At 36.1% G+C, this 22186-nt stretch overlaps 1 protein-coding gene across 1 annotated transcript in view; it reads left to right on the forward strand.

Annotated features, from left to right (window-relative positions):
* Nucleotides 1–22186, forward strand: part of LAMA2 (laminin subunit alpha 2) — a 611116-nt gene that overhangs the window by 192156 nt on the left and 396774 nt on the right. Inside the window, exon 4 of the mRNA XM_015137479.3 lies at nucleotides 11811–12053. Coding sequence (XP_014992965.3) covers nucleotides 11811–12053 — 243 coding nt within the window. The remainder of the gene's footprint in view (nucleotides 1–11810; nucleotides 12054–22186) is intronic.

Consider the following 22186-nt stretch of genomic DNA (forward strand, 5'->3'; position numbering starts at 1 on the left):
TAGATGAGCGTCATCTCCTATCCTTGTTTTTAAATCATATCCAGAATGACATCAGGCTCTGAAGCCTTCTCATTTTTTCCTTTCATTTACACTCTTCACACTTCATTGGCAACTGAGGTCACCACTTTAAATTTTAGGGTGAAGGCTAAAGGCCAGCTTGACAGACTGTTGGCAGATGCTCTCTTTTGCAAGTCTTCGTTTTAAAGAAAGAATGTGGGATTTAGAAATATTTCAGATTGTCATCTTGGTAGAATTTCTCATCTACCAATGAGGGATGCGGCATCTCTATTTATTTATGTTGTGTTGGTTAGATATGTTCACCCATTAGGTACGTGCAGAGGTACCTCAAACCATCTGAGAGGTGGCATCCCATTTTTCATCATCTATTCAATTGAATTTTAAAAATAACTGACCATCTTTTATATACAAGACAAACAGACATTTATATTCTATGGTATCTACTGCTAGCAACTTACAACAGTTTTGGGGTAAAATAAAGGCAAACTTGCTTCATAACGAAACAAAATTAAATTATCAAAAAGAAATGTACAGTTGTTGATTTAAAATATAAAATGAGACATGAGAACAACCTTAGGTTAGAAATTCAGATGTAGAAAATATCTGTATAAGAAGTTACTTGAAATACTCATAGGCATGAAAGGTATGCAAAAAGCAAAAGTAGACAAAACTGGATCTATGAAGTTGCTCCATAATGTACTAGTCAGGTGAAGTAGCACAAGTTACCTAGTGTATCAATTTTCTATTGTTAACACAACAGATTACCACAAATGTAATGGCTTAAAACCTCACAAATTTATTATCTCACAGTTTAATAGGTTAGTAATCTGACACAAGTCTCACTGAGCTAAAGTCCAGGTGTGGGCAATATTGCATTTCTTTCTGGAGGCTCTAAGGTAGAATTCATTTTCCAAAATTCATTCATTTAGGATAGAAACTGGAAGAATCAGTTCCTGCAGGCTTCCTGCATCCCTTGGCTCCTGACCCCTTCCTCCATCTTCAAAGCCAGGGACAGTTTGAATCCTCCATTGTACCACCCAAACGTCTTCTTTTGCCTCCCTCTTATACTTTTCAGGACCCTCATGATTACATTGAGCCCAGTGGATCATCCAGGATCATCCTTTCATCTCAAGGTCTTTACCTGAATTATATCTACAAAGTTCCTTTTGCCATACAAAGGTTCATATTCACAGGTTCCAAGAATTAAATATAGATGTCTTTGAGGGACCATTGTTCACTCTACCATAACTAGCCTATCTCATTTCCATTTTCTCATCCGTTACTACCTATCTCTTAGAGTTCTTGTTAGCAGAAACAAATTTCTGTGTGGTAAAGTGCCTGGCAAAAAGTAGGTCCTGAATAAAATGTTATTTTCCCCAAGGAAAAGATTATTAGGAACTAGAACATTGGGACACACCTTTGTTTAAAAAGCTCTAATTAATAAGAACCACAGCAGGGGCACACATGCAGGGGTTGGAGAGGAATTCAGTCAGTGCTGTCTTCTGAACACTCCTTCTATCTTCATTCTCTCCTCTGCCATTGTTTACCTTCCATTTTAGGCAAGGAGCTGTATTAGGAAAATGTGGTTTCCTTTTATTAAAAGAAAATCTCTAAATTATTAATAGATTTTACTTTTCCAAAGAAAGTTTCAGAAATGAGAAAAACAATATAATCAAGATCTGTGGACACTTTAAAGACGATGATGATGGAGAAAAAGACTGAATTTTGCAACCAGGTTATAATAGCTCCTGAGGGTGATTATAATAGGGTGATTAGGCCATGCATGGGCTGCAGGGGATTAAATAGAAAAGGAGTGGTAAAGTAATAAACAGCAGAGGATACAGGCTACTCTTAAGAAAGTCCCTCAAGAAGGATAAGAAAATGGAGCAATATATAAGGTTGAATTAGATGATGATATTTCATTTGCAATAGCTAAAATTGACTGTTAAGTGACTCTGATCTGTTGAAAGAATTCATGAACCAAGATCAGAAACTTTCTACTGTCTTTGATTTGTTATTCTACGCTGTTAACATTATACTTCTAACACTTCCCATCACTACAAATCTTTGCTATTATTCCCCAAATGCTTTGAACTAGAGTGATTCATTTATGTGTGTAATGTCGTAAATTGGAGTACGTGTAGGTTCTTCTTACCTTGGTAACTACACAAGCACAAAAACCAAAGGCAATGCCAGGTATTTCTCCAGGGTGAATAATTTTTAGAAGGCAAGTTTAAACTGTTATATTTCTGATTGTCTGTGATTCACACCATTGTTGTACTCTGTGATGGTTTTATTGAAAAGACTGTCATGTTCCATGGGGGACTCAGCCTACCTGCTCTTTTACCAGTAGCTGGTGGGAAAGCCATGCTGTGCCAGTGAGTTATTCACAGGAGGCAGGTCAATCTTTTGAAACCATAGATTGTTTCAAGTGAGAGAGAAATATGTGAGAAGAGAATAGATGTCAAGGGTAATGCTAAAGACAAGGAAAATGCTTGCCTGGGTTTTCCCTGCAGCCAGCGTTGTTAAAAATGATAGCAACTTAATGAAGCATGGAGTACTAAATGCATTAATAAGCTGAGGGAGGACCTTATTCATTCCAATTTGGACTCTGTTCACTCGTGTTACTCGTTTTCTTAAGACTGGACTAAAATTGTGAGACCTTATGGGCCAACAATGCCCTTTAGAGCTGATAATTAATTTGAAAGAATTATTAAAGCATATTTCTTGAGCTAAGAATGCAGTGTATTCACAGTAAGAGGCAGAGTTAACCATTTATCAAGATAATTAAGAAAATGCATTAAAGGTTTGCTCTGTAAGAGCAAGCACTAAATTACCAGTAATAGTAATACTATTATGTGAAAGGCAATCAATAGTTTGCTTATTAAAATGAGATGTATTAGCAAGCTTTTTTATTTTGATTATAAAAATTTTCAAATATACACAAAAGTATAGAGAATACAATGGACTCAAATGTACCCAATACCCATCCATAAGTATTAACTCAGGACCCCTCTTGTATCAGTTTTCAACTCATCCACATCCTACTTCACCTCTCCAGATTATTGGGAAGCAAATTCCATATGTATTACTCTCTTCGTAACTACTTCATTATGTATCTCTGAAGGATAAGACTATTTTATAAAGGAAACCATTGTCACATCTAAAAATTTATGCTATTACTGCTGCTTCTTTAATACTAACAAATATTTACTCAGTATTCAAATTCATCACACCTGCTTCCAAGGTTTTTAAAAACAGTTGAATCAGGATTCACTTGAAGTCACATACTGCATTTGTTCAATATACCTAGGTTTCTCAATCTATAACATTATTATTTCCTTGCAACTTATGTTTTTGAAGAAACCATATTGTTTGTCCAATAGTGTTTCTTACATCCTGCATTTTGCTACTTAGGGTTCCTGTAGTACTGTTTGCATATTTCTCTAATACTATATTTCCCAAAAACTGATAGGTAAATTTGGAGAGTTACTCTGGTTCAGGGTTCACATTTTTGGCACAACCACTTTTTTTGTGTGATAATTTCTTTTTTTAAAAATTATACTTTAAGTTCTAGGGTACATGTGCGCAACATGCAGGTTTGTTACATATGTATACATGTGCCATGTTGGTGTGCTGCACCCATTAACTCATGATTTACATTAGGTATATCTCCTAATCCTATCCCCCCCCCACCTCCCCATAATAGGACCCAGTGTGTGATGATCCCCTTCCTGTGTCCAAGTGATCTCATTGTTCAATTCCCACCTATGAGTGAGAACATGCAGTATTCGGTTTTCTGTTCTTGTGATAGTTTGCTGAGAATGATAGTTTCCAGTTGCATCCATGTCCCTACAAAGGACACGAACTCATCCTTTTTTATGGCTGCATAGTATTCCATGGTGTATATGTGCCACATTTTCTTAATCCAGTCTGTCACTGATGGACATTTGGGTTGATTCCAAGTCTTTGCTATTGTGAATAGTACTGCAACACATATACGTGTGCATGTGTCTTTATAACAGCATGACTTATAATCCTTTGGGTATATCCTCAGTAATAGGATGGCTGGGTCAAATGGTATGTCTAGTTCTAGATCCCTGAGGAATCACCACACTGTTTTCCACAATGGTTGAACTAGTTTATAGTCCCACCAACAGTGTAAAATTGTTCCTATTTCTCCACATCCTCTCTAGCATCTGTTGTTTCCTGATTTTTTAATGATTGCCATTCTAACTGGTGTGAGATGGTATCTCATTGTGGTTTTGATTTGCATTTCTCTGATGGCGAGTGATGATGAGCATTTTTTCTTGTGTCTGGCACAACCACTTTATAGATTTGCTTCCATCATACTGCATAAACTATCTGAGCGTCTCTCTTTTGGGATGTTTGTGGTCATTGACCAGCATTAATGGCCACTGGTCCATCATTTTATGGGGCTCCCTTCATAGTAAACTGCATAGTAAAGTATACACAGTGAACCTTGTAGTAAACTGTAGCGTCCTGTGTACTATAGCAATCTACTCCATGTTGCTTTTTTCATTTAACATTAAATCCCGCCATTCATTGCTCTTCCACCTCAGGGTTTTCTTGCTTATTATTACTTGTTAAAATTCTTCCAAATCACATTTATAATCAAGTTGTTCAGCACTAAGGAAAAAAACTGACATTTTCATGAAAAATGAAATTGCATTACATTTTTTTATTCTCTTAGGGACATTAAAAATAACTTGCTATTTTTCAGAGCTAGACTTTAAGATTTGCTTTCTTGCAGAGTGAGATAGAGAAGTCCTTCAAATACTGTCCCTTGAAGAATTAGGCATTGATTTAAACCCTTTTGAAAGACAATTTCAACAAATAATTGAAAATGTTCTCTTCAAAGGATTATCATTAGTCATCCAGTTAGATTATTATTTCTTAGGAATTCTGGGGTGGTGAAATAATTCATTTTCCAATTTGTTAACTTCTCATGAGTTTAATGTGAGTATAAAAAGTCTGTTTTAATTGGGGGCAGAGTATTTCTTTTTCTCTTACAGTGCAGGAGCCAGTTACCCTGAGGTGAAATGGCCATTTCATGCTTAGCAATTGCAGTACACACTTGCGGGGGTAGGGGTAGGAGTTTGGATAAGTGGGTTGAACTTAATAACTCAGTGACAATTACAAATCGTTTCACTATGGGAAAGTATTTGAAGTAAGTTTACCTGAAGATAGAAAATATGGGTAGGCAAGCTCCTCCTGAACTCCCCACCACATTATTCTAGATTTATTGAAGTAAATGTAAACTTATAAGGAGACATAAAACTCACACAGAAAATAATAATTAGATGTATTTCCACGTTAATTTTTAAAGTTTAAAACATTATTTAAAAACTTATTATCATCAGAGCTTGACTTAAACAAGTTCAGTTATAACATTGTCAGAATCTGTATAAGGATCTCTTCAGGCAATTTTTAAGATGAGAGTGAACAACTAATTTTCTGAGATTGCCTAGACATTTTTGTAACGGGGTAGGAGCCACGTTCTGTGTGGCTTAGGTGGGGATGGGGCTTTGAGTGAATGCTCTGTTGTACACAGACTTAATACATTCACCATTTCAGCCCACTTTTCACCTCTGCTTTCATCAGACCTACCTCGGTGAGGTTCTAGACTTCTGCTCTGCTGCAGTCACTCAGTACTTTAGGCCATAACCTCCGCTCTCCTTCCTCAGCAGCTCACCGTAGACCTTCCGGAAAAATGCTAAACCCTTCTCATCCTTTTCTTGTTATTGGTTTCTATTTTCTTTCTTTCTTTTTTCTTTAGAGTCACAGGGGAAGAGCTGATAATCGCTTTGGCTATAGGTATCAACTCAAACAGAGAGACATTACCTGCAGTTCTGTGAACATTCCCAGATTATTCCAATGGGTACTAAGCTTGAAAACATGATGTCTATGATTCTTTCTGGTTCTAATATTGTATAACTCTCATAACTTAATGAAAGCCACCGTTCCTATTTGGATAAATAAGAGAACTGAATTAGAACTAAGAATACAAACGAGCTTTCCAAATATATTAGAGATGGCATCACAGTACATGGAAATGTTAAAATCCGTAACATGGGCAAGAGCACATACTAGAAAAGTGCAGAGACTCCTTAGAAGTGAAACATTTTTGTTCCATGTACATCCATTTGCTATAGGAGTTCAGGGACAGACAGCAATGTGAGAAGGAGGCAGAGCTCAACATTGGGCAGAAATTAGACACACACTCTTCTCTTGAGAGATTAAGAAAGAATAAATAGAAGAGAGTAATTCAGGTCCTATGAAAAGGATAAAGCATTGTCTTCCATAGAGAATGACCTTCATTAATATTTTTATGGCTTTCATGGAGATCATCCTAAGGAAACAGAAGTCCTTTGGCCTTATTACATCATTACAGAATCACACTTTGGCTGTGTCTCTTAACATGTGTGACAGTGATGCTCAAAAGTCTCTGTAAATCTCCAAAACACAATATTCTTTAGTAGCATTTCTTAGATTTGTGATTCTTCTGGGGACAAAGGATCTGGAATACAATGGGTTCCTGAGAATCATAGTAGAAGATTTTTTTCTTTTTTTTTTTTTTTTTTGACAGTTTTGTTCTTGTTACCCAGGCTGGAGTGCAGTGGTGTGATCTCAGCTCACTGCAACCTCCGCCTTCCGGTTTTCAAGCAATTCTCCTGCTTCAGCCTCCGGAGTAGCCCACCACCACCCCCGGCTAATTTTTTTTTTTTGTACTTTTTAGTAGAGACAGAGTTTCACCATGTTGGCCAGGCTGGTCTTGAACTCCTGACCTCATGATCCACCCGCCTCAGCCTCCCAAAGTGCTGGGATTACAGGCGTGAGCCACTGTGCCCGGCCGAGGTTTTTTTTTTTAAATCAAGACTTAGCAGTGCATGTGCTAGAAACTGGTTCTGGTTTTCAGACTTACTGACATGGGTATAGGTGAGCTAAGATATTCAACTCCAGGGCAGGGTCTAGAGTAGCCAGAGTTCCTGGGCTGCTCACTTCAGGCTATGAGGGCTGTTGAACACTGGTAAAAACCCCAGTACTGTACAAATATCATTTTATCTTAGCCATGATGTTCAAAAGATTGGAAAACATAACTCTATGTGATGATCATTGTCCGTTGCTTATTATTTTGAGACTAAAGGATGCTTTAGAAAGACCCTATTCTCTATTTCCACACTGAATGAGATCAAGTTCTTAATACTCTTCTTATTGTAGGAGGAACACCTAATTCAATGCTGCATCAGTAATTAAATGATATGTTGTTAGATGACATGCAAATGAGTAACAAATTGAATATGAAATAGAAAGCTTCCTTTGTTACGTAAATTGTCAAACACTTGGTATTGTTTTTAAAGTTATTTGAGATTTTTTTTTAAGACACCAAGTTTGTAACAAGTGCCCTTCAACAGAAAAGACACTTGGGTATCATGCGATGTTATCTTAGGTTCCTCAAAGCCTAGCAGTCATAGCATTTTAATACTTATTAATGGAGTGTTTGCCTTCCTTGCTGCACATGAGAACAGATTGGGGTGGGGGTTAATCATCTGGAAATGCGGTATTGTAACTACTGATTTTGAAGAGTCTTTATAATGAAAACAAGACACAGTTAATAAAAGTAGCATAGATAACATTAGAGAGTTATTTTATTAGGGCCATTAAATATTTGGAGTACAGTACTTAGAAAATCACTGTTAAAATTTTTACAGTTACTCTGAAGCCTGCTAAGAATACTGCTATTTATTACATTTTTAATAATGCTATTTACTACATTTTAAAAGTTTACTCAAAAACTACATGACTTTCAAGTCATTTAAGAAGTCCAAAAGAAACTCCATGCCAACAAATTTAATTAATTTTGCATGGAATGTGAAAGAACCCGTAGAAAATAAATGAAAGAGGGATATTGTTTTGAAATGGGACTCATTCAGTGTTCTCTAAGGCGGTGACTGCTTTTCCATGTCACTTACTGCTGGCTGTTATGTTGAATTATAGAAAGAGTCTGTGGGGTCTCTAGTAGAACTTCTCTTCGTGGATTATTTTTATCTGTTATTCCAGAGCCAACACAGGAGCTATGAAGTCATAAATCCACATTGTAGCTGCATGAGAACTTGGCCCTGTCCCATATTTGCATGCTGAGTGCTTTCTAAGCAAAGTTCTTTATCCATAACCTTAGTGGAGTCTTATTTTTCTTAGTGAGTACCTGTGATCTCTAATATGCTTTGTTATCTCTCTTTTTGTTTTATATCTTTAAAAAATATCTCTATGTTTTTATTTTTTCTGGAAGGAAACGGGCTCACTTGAAATGTTTACATAAGTTCTCTCTTTCACAAGAACATGCAGTATTTCGTATTCATTATCTCATTATCTCTTCCCTCCTTGTGTCTTTAGAAAAGTAACAATGGACAACAGAGAGTAAAAGAGTTTAAGTAATTGTCTCAACTCACAGATACCTAATAGGACAAACACTCCAGGAATGTACGCCTTAGTTCCTGCCGGTGACAATATATATTAACTGGGATTCAAGCTTTAACAAACAGAAAAGACCAGCGTAAAACTAATAACCATAACATAGAAGCACATTACATGATTTTGGCTATCCAATTAAACGTAATCAATATCAAATGTCCACTGTTTCAGAAGAATTACAGTAAGAAATATAGCATCTGTAACCCATTTCTCATTTGCCCGAAGAATACTCGCCAGCAGCACTTGTGGCTGCAGTGTTTACCCCGAGATAACTTGTGGATTACCGTCCTCAAATTATCCCCAAAGTTTGCCACGCAATATTTCGCCTTTATTAATATTTTTGCAATGCTCTCGCATATTGACTTTGGAAACAAAAGACATCATTCTATTTATAGCATTCTGGGTTTGATAGTAGTATTTCCATATACAAAATATAGTAATTATTGATTGCAGAAATGTCAAATCCTGGAAAATACAGCATTCCTACATAAAAAATCATTAAATTCTGATCATCATATACATTTCTGTTACATTAGGATTAGAGATAAGTTTTATTTAGAAATAACTCTAAGAACAGTTTTCATATTTTATTTTCACTTTGAAAATAAGTCAAATTTGCTTCAGCCTCAGCGAACATGTTTATGTAAAATTAAATGAGAGCTGGCAGTGAGCTGTACATTTTTTTTCCTAATGGGAAATGGGTTATGGGTTAAAGATGTACCAGCTGGCTGGGCACGGTGGCTCATGCCTGTAATCTCAACACTTTGGGAGGCTGAGGCAGGTGGATCACCTGAGGTTAGGAGTTCGAGACCAGCCTTACCAATATGGTGAAACTCCATCTCTACTAAATACAAAAAAAAAAAAAAAAAAGAACAAAATAAAAATTAGCCTGGTGCAGTGGCACCTGCCTGTAATCCCAGCTACTAGGGAGGCTGAGGCAGGAGAATTGCTTGAACTTGGGAGGCAGAGGTTGCAGTGAGCCAAGGTTGTGCCATTGTACTCCAGCCTGGACAACAGAGCAAGACTCAATCTGGGGAAAAAAAGAAAGATATAAAAGCTAGAGGCCCTGACCTCTACAAGCCAGCAATTAGTTATTCGTCTTCCTTGTCTTCTTTATCATTTTAAGACCTTGTCAGTAATACTTTGGGATTACCAGTAGTTAGGACCAAGATATTTCATATTTTATAGTAGAGACAACTCTATCTGTGCATTTTATAAGATTAATCAATTGGTATGTTTCTTGATGAATTTCTATATGAAGAAATTCTACGTGATGAGTTGTTCAATATGAACTGTCTAAAAAACAATTCCTTATGAATAATACCTAAAAATGCATAAGTAGCAAATATCTCTTATAATGGTTGGTGTAACATGTTCTATGTTGTTCCTACTTTTGCCCTTTCTCTGTTACTTATTTTACTTTGTCTTCATTTTAAAGATAATTTTATTTAAAAGTAAAACATTTATGTTCATACAAAAAATATAGCAGAATACGGGATGGAAAATAAAAGTCCTTCTCCTTTTTCCTTGACTCCCAAAGGAAACAGCTTTAATATGTTCACATATTATCTCTCCCCAAATGTCTTGGCATATTCAAGCAGTTATAGGCACATACATAGATATGTGTGTCTATCTGCATTTATACTTATCTATGTGCCTTTGTAAATATAAATTCATCACTATTTCTCACCTGCAGTGATACTCAATAAAACAGAATTCTCAAAGCCCAGACGCCTCAGGACAAATATCTTGGCTGTCCTTCCTATGCTGGGGCCAATCAGCTGGCCTCAGGGGAGAGGAGGCATTTGGGAGGTTGGGCAGCAGTGATTTGTCAACAAGTACAGAAGCACATCAGTATTTTATCAACTAGTTGTTCCACAGCTGTGCCTAAAAGGCTAATACTAACCCTACTTTGACTCATTCGATGGGTAATTTCCCCTCCATGGTTCTCAAGCAAGCCTGCATTCAAGTAAAGATCTCCAAGGACTAGCATCAGAGCCACCTGTATTACCCCATTCCATACCAACTTTTTATATTTTTAAATCTAGGCCCTTAGGGTATACCATAGATCCTATACATGTATGCATGAGCTACCATGTCAAAACTATGAAGCAGATAAAATGTATTTCCAGAGAGCATCCCTTTCAGGATTCCCTCTAGCTCAGCAGGCCTGTTAATCACATTGTAGTGAGCCTGTCCTCCCAATAGTGTCCCACCAGTGATCTCATCCACTTAGAGCTTAGAGCTGCCAAGCTCTCATACCTCATAGCATTTACTAGTCAAGAACATATCATACTGTTTTATTATTATAGCACTTTTCATTTGTCTCATTATTACACTGTATTAACAACACATTGATGGTGGAATAGTAATTTAAACTAGTTTATATCTGTCTTTCTACCTAGAACATTGTATATAAATGTCATTCCATAATGTTTCTGCACTATTTTTTTGGACTACATTGGTAAAGACACAGATATGTACTACCACAAAACATTTAGAATATTTCTTTTTTTACATCTTGAAATTCTACACAAATTTGTAAATAGAGCATTGCCACATTCCTCTCCATTGTCACTCTGTCGACAGTAACAATACCTCTTTATTTCGCCCCTTTTCTTGCATGTTTACCTTTTGTAAGGAGAAGGTACAGAAACCCTTCAGTTAATGTGTTTCAGGTTCAATCAGTTGTCTTCATAACACTGGAATTTCTCATCCATTATTTTCTATTTGGGACTGTAAATGAATGGACATGTATTGAGGGTTTACTGCCACAATGCTAGAACCACAATCTGAACATAGGAATGTGTTTATGTTGTTTTTGCTGCATACTAACTCCCTCTAAATGGTACTTTTTTGAGGATTATCTGATATAAGTAAACATGTTTTCTAAACTATCAAGCACTATTTACACTGGGAATTTCTAGCTTGTATTTTACAGTCTTTAACATAGTAAAGTGAGTAAATTCGTATGTACTATTAATAAATGCTTTAGGTGGTAATAATTATAATGGAACTTTAAATGTCAGGTGAAATGTTGCCAATGAGTTGTTACAAAACTAAAATCCAATCTTAATCCATTTCTTTTAAAGCCATGGTTGTCAAAACAAAACATCACTTCTTAGCAAAAAAGGTTATTAAATATGAACCTGTAATGGTAAAATCATTTCAGACAACATTATAAGATTATAGAATAAAATCTGAAATAAAATCTACTGTAGCATTTAGACTTATATTTGACATAAAATGATGACAATATTTGGGAATTCAATGTTATTGTTGTTGTTATTCTTCCCTAGGTGTTCCAGATTGCGTATGTGATTGTGAAGGCAGCTAACTCCCCCCGGCCTGGAAACTGGATTTTGGAACGCTCTCTTGATGATGTTGAATACAAGCCCTGGCAGTATCATGCTGTGACAGACACGGAGTGCCTAACCCTTTACAATATTTATCCCCGCACTGGGCCACCGTCATATGCCAAAGACGATGAGGTCATCTGCACTTCATTTTACTCCAAGATACACCCCTTAGAAAATGGAGAGGTAAGATGAGAAAACTCACCATTTAAGCACATTTAAGACGGCAAAATAGGCCTGTCAGAAAGACCTGAATATATCAGTAATTAATGTCAGGGAGATTTTAAAATAGGATTTAGCAAAAGTACATTTAAATGAGTTATTAAATAAAAAAGAAAAACCTGAGGTGATTAGAATTTTAACTACCTTCATGTGTCTCCCATCTCCAGTAAAGATCAGAGAAGAGGAAATAGGTTTAATCTGGAAAGTCAATGATTAATTTTACATATAAAGAGACTTTCTCAACAATGAGGATTGCTAATGATTAGAGAAGGACTGGAGACCTTACAGGTGGCCTTACATTTGTGTGTACTTTGGTCTGAGATGGAGACAAAAGAAATGAATTTGTGAAGAAATGTAATCCACATGAAAGACCCAAATGAAAAGTAATTCTTTCAATCTTTTGATGTTTTTCTGCTGTCACCCCATAGGGCTACAGTGGGGTTTCTTCCCTGGGTCAGGCTTTGTGGAATAGTGATGTGCAGGAAGTCTTAAGTTCTCAGTGATGTGCAAGTTAGGTTATATGCTTAGTTCAAATATGTTCTACTTCTCCAGTGCCTTTCATCCCGTGGTTAAGATTTGAGATTCATTCATTGATTTTAAGCCACATATTCTAAACATGGCTTCAGTTATTATTAGTTTATTAGTTGTGTGTGGAGGTGGGGAGGTTGGTGGTTTTTTTGTTTTTTTCTTCTGTTTTCTGGCTTCGTTGTGTGTTCTTGATCCAGTTACTTAAATTCTCTGCACCTCAGTTTCATCGCCCATAAATCAGGAATAATAATAGTTCTTACCTCATATAACTGTCAAAAAGAATAAATGCATTATTATGTTTAAAGCATTAGAACAATGCTGAAATGCACACTAAGTACTCTGTAAGTGCTATTTTTATTGTTTTGTTGCCATTAAGGAAACCATTACTACTATTATTTTTATTATTATCCTTAGTCTTCTCTTAAATACCCAAACTTTGACTTACTGACTCTCTTGGATTATCCAATACCTCTTTAGTATATTTCCCTAACTTGTCTCCCTTTAGTATATGTGACCCACCTCCTTTCATCCTACCTAATTATGTACATCTCCATTGATACTCACACATCTGAAGCTAGTATCATCTTTTATATTTACATTTTCAGAAAACCCGTACATTCTATCATGCCCACCCCAGCCGATCTAGGGTTATCTCTAAACACTTCTAGAGAAAATTAGGTTTTTGGCATAAATCTGTCAGACCCTCATTAGGCACTATTTGTGTATTAATATATACCAGTGCTTCACTATATTTCAAATTCCATGGTCAAAAATACCAGTTTTGGGGAAAAATATTCCAAATGGTACTCTCAGCAGAGATCTCAATCTGCCAAATGACAAGGACTCAAATGCAGTGAGTCAAACAGCTGTTCAACCTGCTTTGTGCCTAGAGGCATCCAATTCCTGGCCAATTTGGCCTGAGGATAGGAGGGTAGGGACTGCAGAAAGAATTTTGAGTTGAATTTTTATTAATTTTTATCCTAGATTCAGTTTACATAAAACTAATAATTGTCTAATATTTTAAGGCTATTCTATACCTTTAAAAATGATTCAATTCAGAAATTTATTAAGCAATGCAAAATACACTTAGGCAGATATGTAAAATGCATGCCACAAGCATATACCCTACCCATTCTCTCCATTAATAATTGTTCTCCATTTCTTAAACCAAGTCAGCCTGCCAATATGAAACAAAAGATGTGTTTGTTAGTTAATTACTCAGTTTCTTTAGTTGGCTATATTGTTTTCACTCCTAGACAACACTTACTAAAAACTATTTATTGATGGTTACTATTAGGAGCAACTGACTGAACTATCTCTATGACATGTTTCCTTATATTCATTTGTCACTCATAGGGAAGTGAATGAAATAAGGAACAGAAAGTAATTCGAAATATCTGTAATAGAATGATAGGATTGAAGAATAAGAATTAAATTCAGACTTCTCCTAGGCTATCTGTTCATTTTATATAGCTTACTTTGTGGAATATGTTACTTTTTTGAATAGACAGGTGATATTCTCCAAGACTCTCAGCTCAATGGTAATAGAACTGAAATAATAATTGAGGTCTCTGATTCTCAGGTAAATATTTCATCCATAATCTGGTAAAGACTAGAAGTTGTCTTTTAAAGTTGACAATCGCTAAACTTAAAAATGGTTCAGAGGAAATATAGTATTGCTGGATCTAATGTAAGTAGAAAGACACATGGAATTAGAAGACCTGGATTCTGGTACTGGTTCCAGTTATTTGTGGGACCTTGGTCAAATGATTTAATCTCTCTGGGATTAAATTTCTTTAATAGATGAATTAGTTCAATGCCAAAATTGTTCTAAGGCAGCATGGTATTTTCTAAAATAATATAGTTTTGGCTATCATACAACATTTGAGGATATTCTAAAAGTTTTGGATGCTTTTCTCTAACATTATCCAGACAAAGCTGTGGAATAAATCTCACTCATCAGCTTCAGTTTCAAAATTGTGTACTTTCACATAACCCTTAACACCTGGAATACAATTATTAGTCGTTTATGTTCAAAACTTTACAGAGAAGTGACAGTCAAATAAGAGAAGCAAACATTTAAACCAGTACATAAAACATGATTGTATAAGTACTACAACAGTAGTGTGTACAGAGAGCGATAAACCTCCCCCTGCTTGAGTGGAAGGAGGCACATTGAGAAGATAACTTCTCAGAATACAGGACAGCAACAACTCTTATCTCAAAAGTCTCAAAGCCAATATGCAAATTCATCTCTAATAATGCCTATGTGTTAAACTCAGTACATACAGAATTCACCTCCATTGTTGAGGGATATTGTTATTAGATATAGGATTCTAGGTTTGCAGTTATTTTGTTTTGGAACATTTTATTGTTTTCTGGTTTCCATTGCTTATGCAGAGAATGCAGCTATCTAATGACTATCTTTTGGAGTGACTTTTCTCTGATCTCTTTAAATATGTTTTCTTTATCTTTGTTCTTCAGTAGTTTTACTATGATGCTCCGGATCTTCACTGCCCACTACAAGAGCCACTAGCCATATGTGGTCATTCAAATCTAAATTTCAGTTAATCCAAATTAAATTAAAATTCAGTTTCTCCATTGCACTAGCCACATTTCAAGTGCTCAATAGCCACATGGGACTAGCAGCCATCACACTGGATTGGGCAGAAAGGAACATTCCCATTATTGAACAAAGTTCTGTTGGGCAATGCTACTGTAGATTGTACCTTTTTATTTTCTACATATCTGCAGACTGATGTCTTTCATCAGTTCAGAGAACTGTTCAGTCATTACCTCTCTAAATATTCCCTCTTCCCTATTCCCTCTGCTCTATGATTCTAATTAAAAATGACTTGGAACTTTTTCCTGTATACACTATGTATCTGAAACTCTCTTTCTTAGTTTTCATCCTTTTGTCTTTCTGTAGCTTCATTCTAGATATTTTCTTCTGGATTATTTCTAGTTCATTAATTCTCTTCTCAGCTATGTAAACATTGCTATTAAAGTTATTCATAGGATTCTTAATCATATATTGTATTTTTCAGTTTCTAAATTTCTCTGGTTCATTTTCTTTTTTGTTTCTTATTTTTTTTGAGACAGAGTCTTACTCTGTCACCCAGGCTGGAGTGCGATGGTGCAATCTCGGCTCACTGCAACCTCCACCTCCCGAGTTCAAGCGATTCTCCTGCCCAGCCTCCTGAGTAGCTGGGATTACAGGCATGCGCCACGATGTCCAGCTGTTTTTTGTATTTTTAGTAGAGACAGAGTTTCACCATGTTGGCCAGGATGGTCTTGATCTCTTAACCCCGCGATCCACCCGCCTTGGCCTCCCAAAGTGCTGGGATTACAGGCATGAGCCACCGTGCCCGGCCTGGTTCATTTTCAAATAGAAGTTGTTTCTCATTTTACATTGAAATGTTATATTTATAGTAAAATTTTAATTTAATGATATGATTTATTCTAAAAGTTTCAATATTCTATTTTTGATCTCCTTGAGCATAAAGTAAAAATTATTTTTAAAAGTTTTTGTCTGATAATTCTAATATATGACCTTTTTGGATATATTTTATTTTCTGTTTCATCTGCTGATTCTTTTTATGCTGTCTTACATTCTTATGTGCCTGATTATCTTTGTATAACAGAAGTTGTATTTGAAAGAGAACGTGTAGAAATAATTTGAGAACTAGTATATTGTTTTCATCCTGTGTGGATTTTCTGATGCTACTGCCAGGCAATGGAAATCTGGATCAACTTAATTCAATTTTAGGGATTCAAATTTCTGGGACATTCAGATGATTCAAAGCGGTGCTACAACCCAATGACAGCTGCTTTAATTCCAGTATATGCTCATTCTCATGCTGCCTGTCTTTGGAGTCCAAGCCAGCATGCATGGGAATTACCAAAGTCCCACCCATGCAGTCCTGGAATCCAACTTTTGTCCTCCTAATACAGCAGGGCTGTCAAAGTGCTGCTCATTCTCTCAGCCATGTCTCTGGACAGGAAAATGCTCCCAGGACAAAAACTGTCACAACATACCAATCACCTGTCTAGACATCTCTTTTGTCCTTGATGTTGAGAAGGTTATTCTTCACTCTCCTGATAGCCCTCACATGGCTTTAAACATATATTTTTGTATATTTATCCAGTTTGTCTAGTTGTTATCATTGAGAGTGTTGACTCTTACTGTATAATCTACCATAAATAGAAGCGAAGTTGCACATGCATTTAATTTTTTTTTTATTTTGGAATTTTATTTTGGAATTATGTTAAATTTACACACATATATGAAGATTACAGAGAATCCTCACATTCCCTCATCCAGATATCCCTAGGAATAATATCTTAAATAATGACAATACACATGTTAAAACTAAGAAGTTAGCATTGATACACTGTTGTTAACTAAACCGCAGACCTTATTCAGGTTTCATTCGCTTTACCAATTTCATTTTTTCTCTTCTGGGTTCCAGTTCAAGTACTATGTGGCATTTATTCACTGATGTGTGACAGTTTTAAGAGATATTTTAAGAGATATTTAGAGATATTTCATAGACTATTATTCAATTTGGGTTTGCCTGATGTTTTCTCATGGTAAAACTGGGCTTCTGGATTTTGGGAACCAATACCACAGAGGAAACAGTTTTCTCATTGCATCAGTCATTGTTTATTAATATATGCATTTATTTTTGTTTCTTTTTTATTGGTTTATGGGGCTTATGCTTCTATTAATAGGTAGATTTTTAAAATGATTTTATTTTTAATTTTTATGGTTACATAATAGGTATATATATTTTAGACAGATTTTTCATGTGGACAACAGTATCTAAATATTTACTGTGATTTGTAATGTATATTTTTGACGAAGCATTGAATGGTCATTTTCTTCCAGACCATCAAAATATTCCTTAAATATGTCAGAAATAAGAAAAACAAGTCCCTCCCTCCCTTCTCCCTTCCTTCCTTCCTTCCTTCCTTCCTTCCTTCCTTCCTTCCTTCCTTCCTTCCTTCCTTCCTTCCTTTTTTTTCTTTCTTCTTTAAAAACAGGTTCTCATTGTGTTGCTCAGGCTAGAGTCCAGTGGTGTGATCATAGCTCACTGCAGCCTCAAATTCCTAGTCTCAAGAAATCTTCCTACCTAAAAAATCAACCTCCAGCTAATTTTTAAAATGTTTTTGTAGAGACAGGGTCTTGCTATGTTGCCCAGGCTGTTCTCAAACTCCTGGCCTCAAGTGATCCTTCCACCTTAGCCTTCTAAAGTTACAGTCTTCTGAGATTACAGGCATGAGCTAAGGCCCATCCATGTAACAAGGCATTATGAAATAAACATGTCTGAATTGTTACACACTAGTTAGACAACAATGTTCATGTTTTAGGCTTAGAACATTAATAGGAAATAGTCTTCTTGTGACTAACGCCAAATCTACTGAGTCTAAGGTTTATTACATTGCCACTTGTCTAGAGAATTTTTGAGACATGTGCCAAAATCTTTAGAACATTAGAGCTGAAAGATACCTTAGGTAAATTTCTCATCGATCTATTAAAGGATATTCAAACTCTCAATTTCAGCCTCTGTATCCAAACTTCAATACTGCCCTATGTCCATATCATCACTGGAGAGGTCTAGCCTTTCCTTATGGCCACTTTAATCTTAATTGCATCATCTCTGATGTTTTATTTGGCTTTGTTACTCCTGCTACTCCCACCTGTTTCCCTTCATGGTTTAGTTTGGCCCCTTCTCTGCCCTCCACCACACATTGATTTCAAGAGATCAACAAATGTTAATCATGTGGATTTGCCAGTCCCCTAGATAACTAGGTTCAACTACTACCAAGAAAGAGCTTAACCCTGAAGCTTAGCATCCTAGGCCTGCACCCAAAGGGAGAAGAGAAGCTCATTCTGAGCTACGAGATAATCATAAGGTATCAAGTCTCAAGGCCTGGCAAAGGAGGGATAATGGAGGACATAGGTGGGACAATAATATGACCGGGTGTGTCGCTATCCAGGCTGCAAATAGAAGGAGGCTTTGAGCAAAAGCCTTAAAAGAGTTTTATTTTAGAAGAGCAATTTTCTATCATCAATGCCAAGAGAAGGCTCAGCAGGGACCCTACTTTGTCCTGCTTTGAGCAAATGATACTGAGCTCCCTAAGAGGAGTTGCAGGGTATGAAGCAACAGACCACAGGAGCCTCCATTACTTTGAGGTCAACCATAGGGTAGAGTTCTTGTGGGAACAACTACATAACATGCATGTCCAGCAGTGCCGCAGGGAACCAAGCCATCAAGAGCTACTATCACAGCCCAAGTGCTGCCTCTGCCGAAAGCAGTAGCCCAGATGCTATTGAGAACTGCTAACAAGAACTGCCACTTGGAAGCACCCCGATAATTTGGCTTTACTTGAAAATCACCTAGAAGCATTTGAAAAATAGCTACTCCTGAAACCAGAACTTTTAATTCATTAGATTTGTCAGAAGCTCAGGGCTTCAGCCTTTTAAACCCTGTAGGAGAAAAAGGCACCAGTTATTTAGGGAAAGAATAGTGATCATTCCAGCTACTTCCAACTGAAGAAAGAGACTAACCTTTTCTGTCAAGAAACGTGATAGGTTTTAGTGGACTGAATCTCTTCGCAGGTTTGAGTTGAGCAAATAAACTTCTAACTAAAATTAGGTTATTGATGGTCGAAGGGGTAGCTGAGAGAAGAATCACAGTAATAATGTTGAGGAGGACGAACTGTCTAGATGGCACTGCTTTAGAGATCCTAGAATTAAAATTATAATATTTTTCTGTTGTATGAGACTTTTCCTTTTCTATGACTCAGATTATTGCTTTTAATTTATTTGGATTGTCACTAGGCTGCTAACTAAATATTCATGGTTGCCATAGTGATTTTGCTTCCATTTCCTCATACAGAGAACTTTAAGTTATTTACATATGATTTTTTTTTCCTGCTTACCACCACCTTCTCACTCTCCTGGACTGCAGCTCAATGGAACTTAGATTCACTTTGATTCTGCTTTGAAACATGGCAGGCTTATATAAAAATCCCGGGAGAAACCATCATTAAATCTTGAAGACACTTTTTTTTTTTGTAAACTGTATGTAGAGCTTTGATATTATTTTGATTTCCTATGTGACAGAATTTTATATATACAGACAGAATATTTTTCTTCCTCTTTTCATCATCTGACATTATGGTGATCCTTAGAATTGCAAATACAGGAGAAGGAAGACACAAACCCAAGACTGTATTAAAAAATGTTTCAGAAATTCTCCTTTGATATAACATTGTTAAGGTTATAACGTGATTTCACATGTGAGTTTGTATGGAAATGAGGGAATGGAAATGAAGACCTAGCCTTTCTCAGTTAGCCTTGCAATTGTTCCTTTAGGGAGAAACAGTGGAGTATCACTAATTTGTGTTGGTTTTGAATAGAAATTTAGGTAAATAATTAATTGGGGTTTCAGGCTTCCTTTCTCTAAAAATAATTCTTTTTAGACCAATGTGGGGCCAGTCAGTACCTGGAGCAACAATGTTAAAATACCTCCTTGCAATGAGGTTTATATGGAGTCCTCTAAAAAATGAAATGTTTCAACTCTGGTTGGAAGACACAGAGCAGCTGAAATATTTTGGAATGACACACACATAAAATACATAATTTATTTAAGGTAATATATTGTTATATTTTAAAAACACATCTTTGTAATAAAATAAAGATAAAATTAAGGATTATATTCCTCCTTTTTCTCTGTTGATCAGTTAATAGACTCCCTTACTCCTCCTATATATATATATATATATAAAAAATGTCCAGAAAGCATCCACAAATCCTTGTAAAATTAATGCAGTATTGTTGAAAAACAAAGATAGCCAGAGAAACTGAATGAGAATGGAATCCTGAGGAGAAAACACCAATATTTAAGAGACCTGGTTTTCTCAGTGTTGTGGAACAGGAGCCACTGAAATGGAATAGAAGGGTAAGCTTCTGTTAAGCTGGGTAAAGAAGCCCAGGGCTGTGGAAGAAGACACTGCACACTGACTTTTGGGGAATTACCTGGATTTGGTTTTCAGGTAGCTCTGCAAGGATTAACAATAGGGTTCAGAAAGAAGAGTAAACTACCTAATATGTGCCCCAGCCAGTTTACATGGTTATGAAAACGCTCAAATTAGATTTTTATGGCAACCCTCTCTTTAACCTCTACAATATAATAGCATTTCCAGCCTTTTTATTCTCAAGGTTCAGTAGCTAACATTGGCTTAAGCCCACTCCTAACTGTGAAATGACTGAGCTGGCTCAGCCTGGAATGCGATGGGGGAACATGAGAGGGACCCAGCCATACCACATGGGGCCATGGCTAGGGAGGGCAGAGGCTACTGAACAAGACCGAAGGAATAAGTGAAGCAAAACACCACAAGCTTACTGAAGTTGGAGGACCAGAAGGAATAGGTGAGGGTCTCAGTGCTAATGTAGGGTTAGTCCAGGAATAAGTAGACAAAAATAACAATAAAAACAACAACAATAATAATAACAATAACAAATGATGGCTAGTATTTGTTGCACATTTATTTTATGGAGGGTGTTAATCTCAGAATTTTCCATGTATAAATTCATATATACTAATACTTGTCCCATTTTACAGCTGAGACACAGGTAGTACAGAGAGGTCAAATAACTTTCCCAGGGTTCCTTAGTTAGAAATTTTTGGAGTTGTGATTTGAATTCAGTATATTCTCAGAGCACCAGAAAGGTACAAGGCTAAAAGTTTCCTTCTGTGTCTGGGGTTTCCTGGAAAATCTGCTCAACACTATAGGCTCAGAAGTCCCCTCTCTTAGCAGGTCGTGCTGAAACTCTATGTGAGATTGCACAGGTCTGAGTTTGAGCTGCTGCTTATTTTTTATTTTGGGGTTTCAGTGTTTTCATGTTTTAGATTTAAAAAATTCTTTACCTTTTAGCTTTGATGAATTACTTCATTTTTATATCTAATAGGTTTTTTTTTTTACCTTCACTTTAATTGATTTCTTAACCTCTTTATCTTGCTTATTTTTTGATCTTTTTAATAATTTTGGATTGCTGATTTTAATAATTTTTTCTTGGTGTATTTATATTTATCAGTTTTTTCTGCTTCAAGCTTTATTCTGGGAAATGATGTATATTTATATTTCTTTTGTGTTGTTTTTAAAATATTTTTAAAATTTTGTTTCTGGAATTTCATGTATTTCAATTGTGTTACATACTTGTCAGATTTTTTTCTTTAATAATTTTTAAAGTGACTTTTTGCATTACTTTTGATCATTTTACTCTTAGCCTATTTTGCACTTTTGATACCTAAATATAATCTTGTTTGTCTAGTGTTTTAGTGTCTTTATTCATTGCTTCTACATGGCAATAGGAAATATGACCATAAAAACCTCAGTGAAAGTAACCCACATTTACAGATGGCTTGTATTCCTTTATCCCACCCCCCACACCCCACCCATTCAACCCATCTGTAGCCTCCCTTTCAGCTGTTCTTAAAAGACCTTCCTTTTTAAGGGAACTTACATTTTCCCTTCAATACTAAATCCCAAAAGCTATA

This window comes from Macaca mulatta, chromosome 4 (assembly GCF_049350105.2).
Source record: "Macaca mulatta isolate MMU2019108-1 chromosome 4, T2T-MMU8v2.0, whole genome shotgun sequence".
NCBI lineage: Eukaryota > Metazoa > Chordata > Mammalia > Primates > Cercopithecidae > Macaca > Macaca mulatta.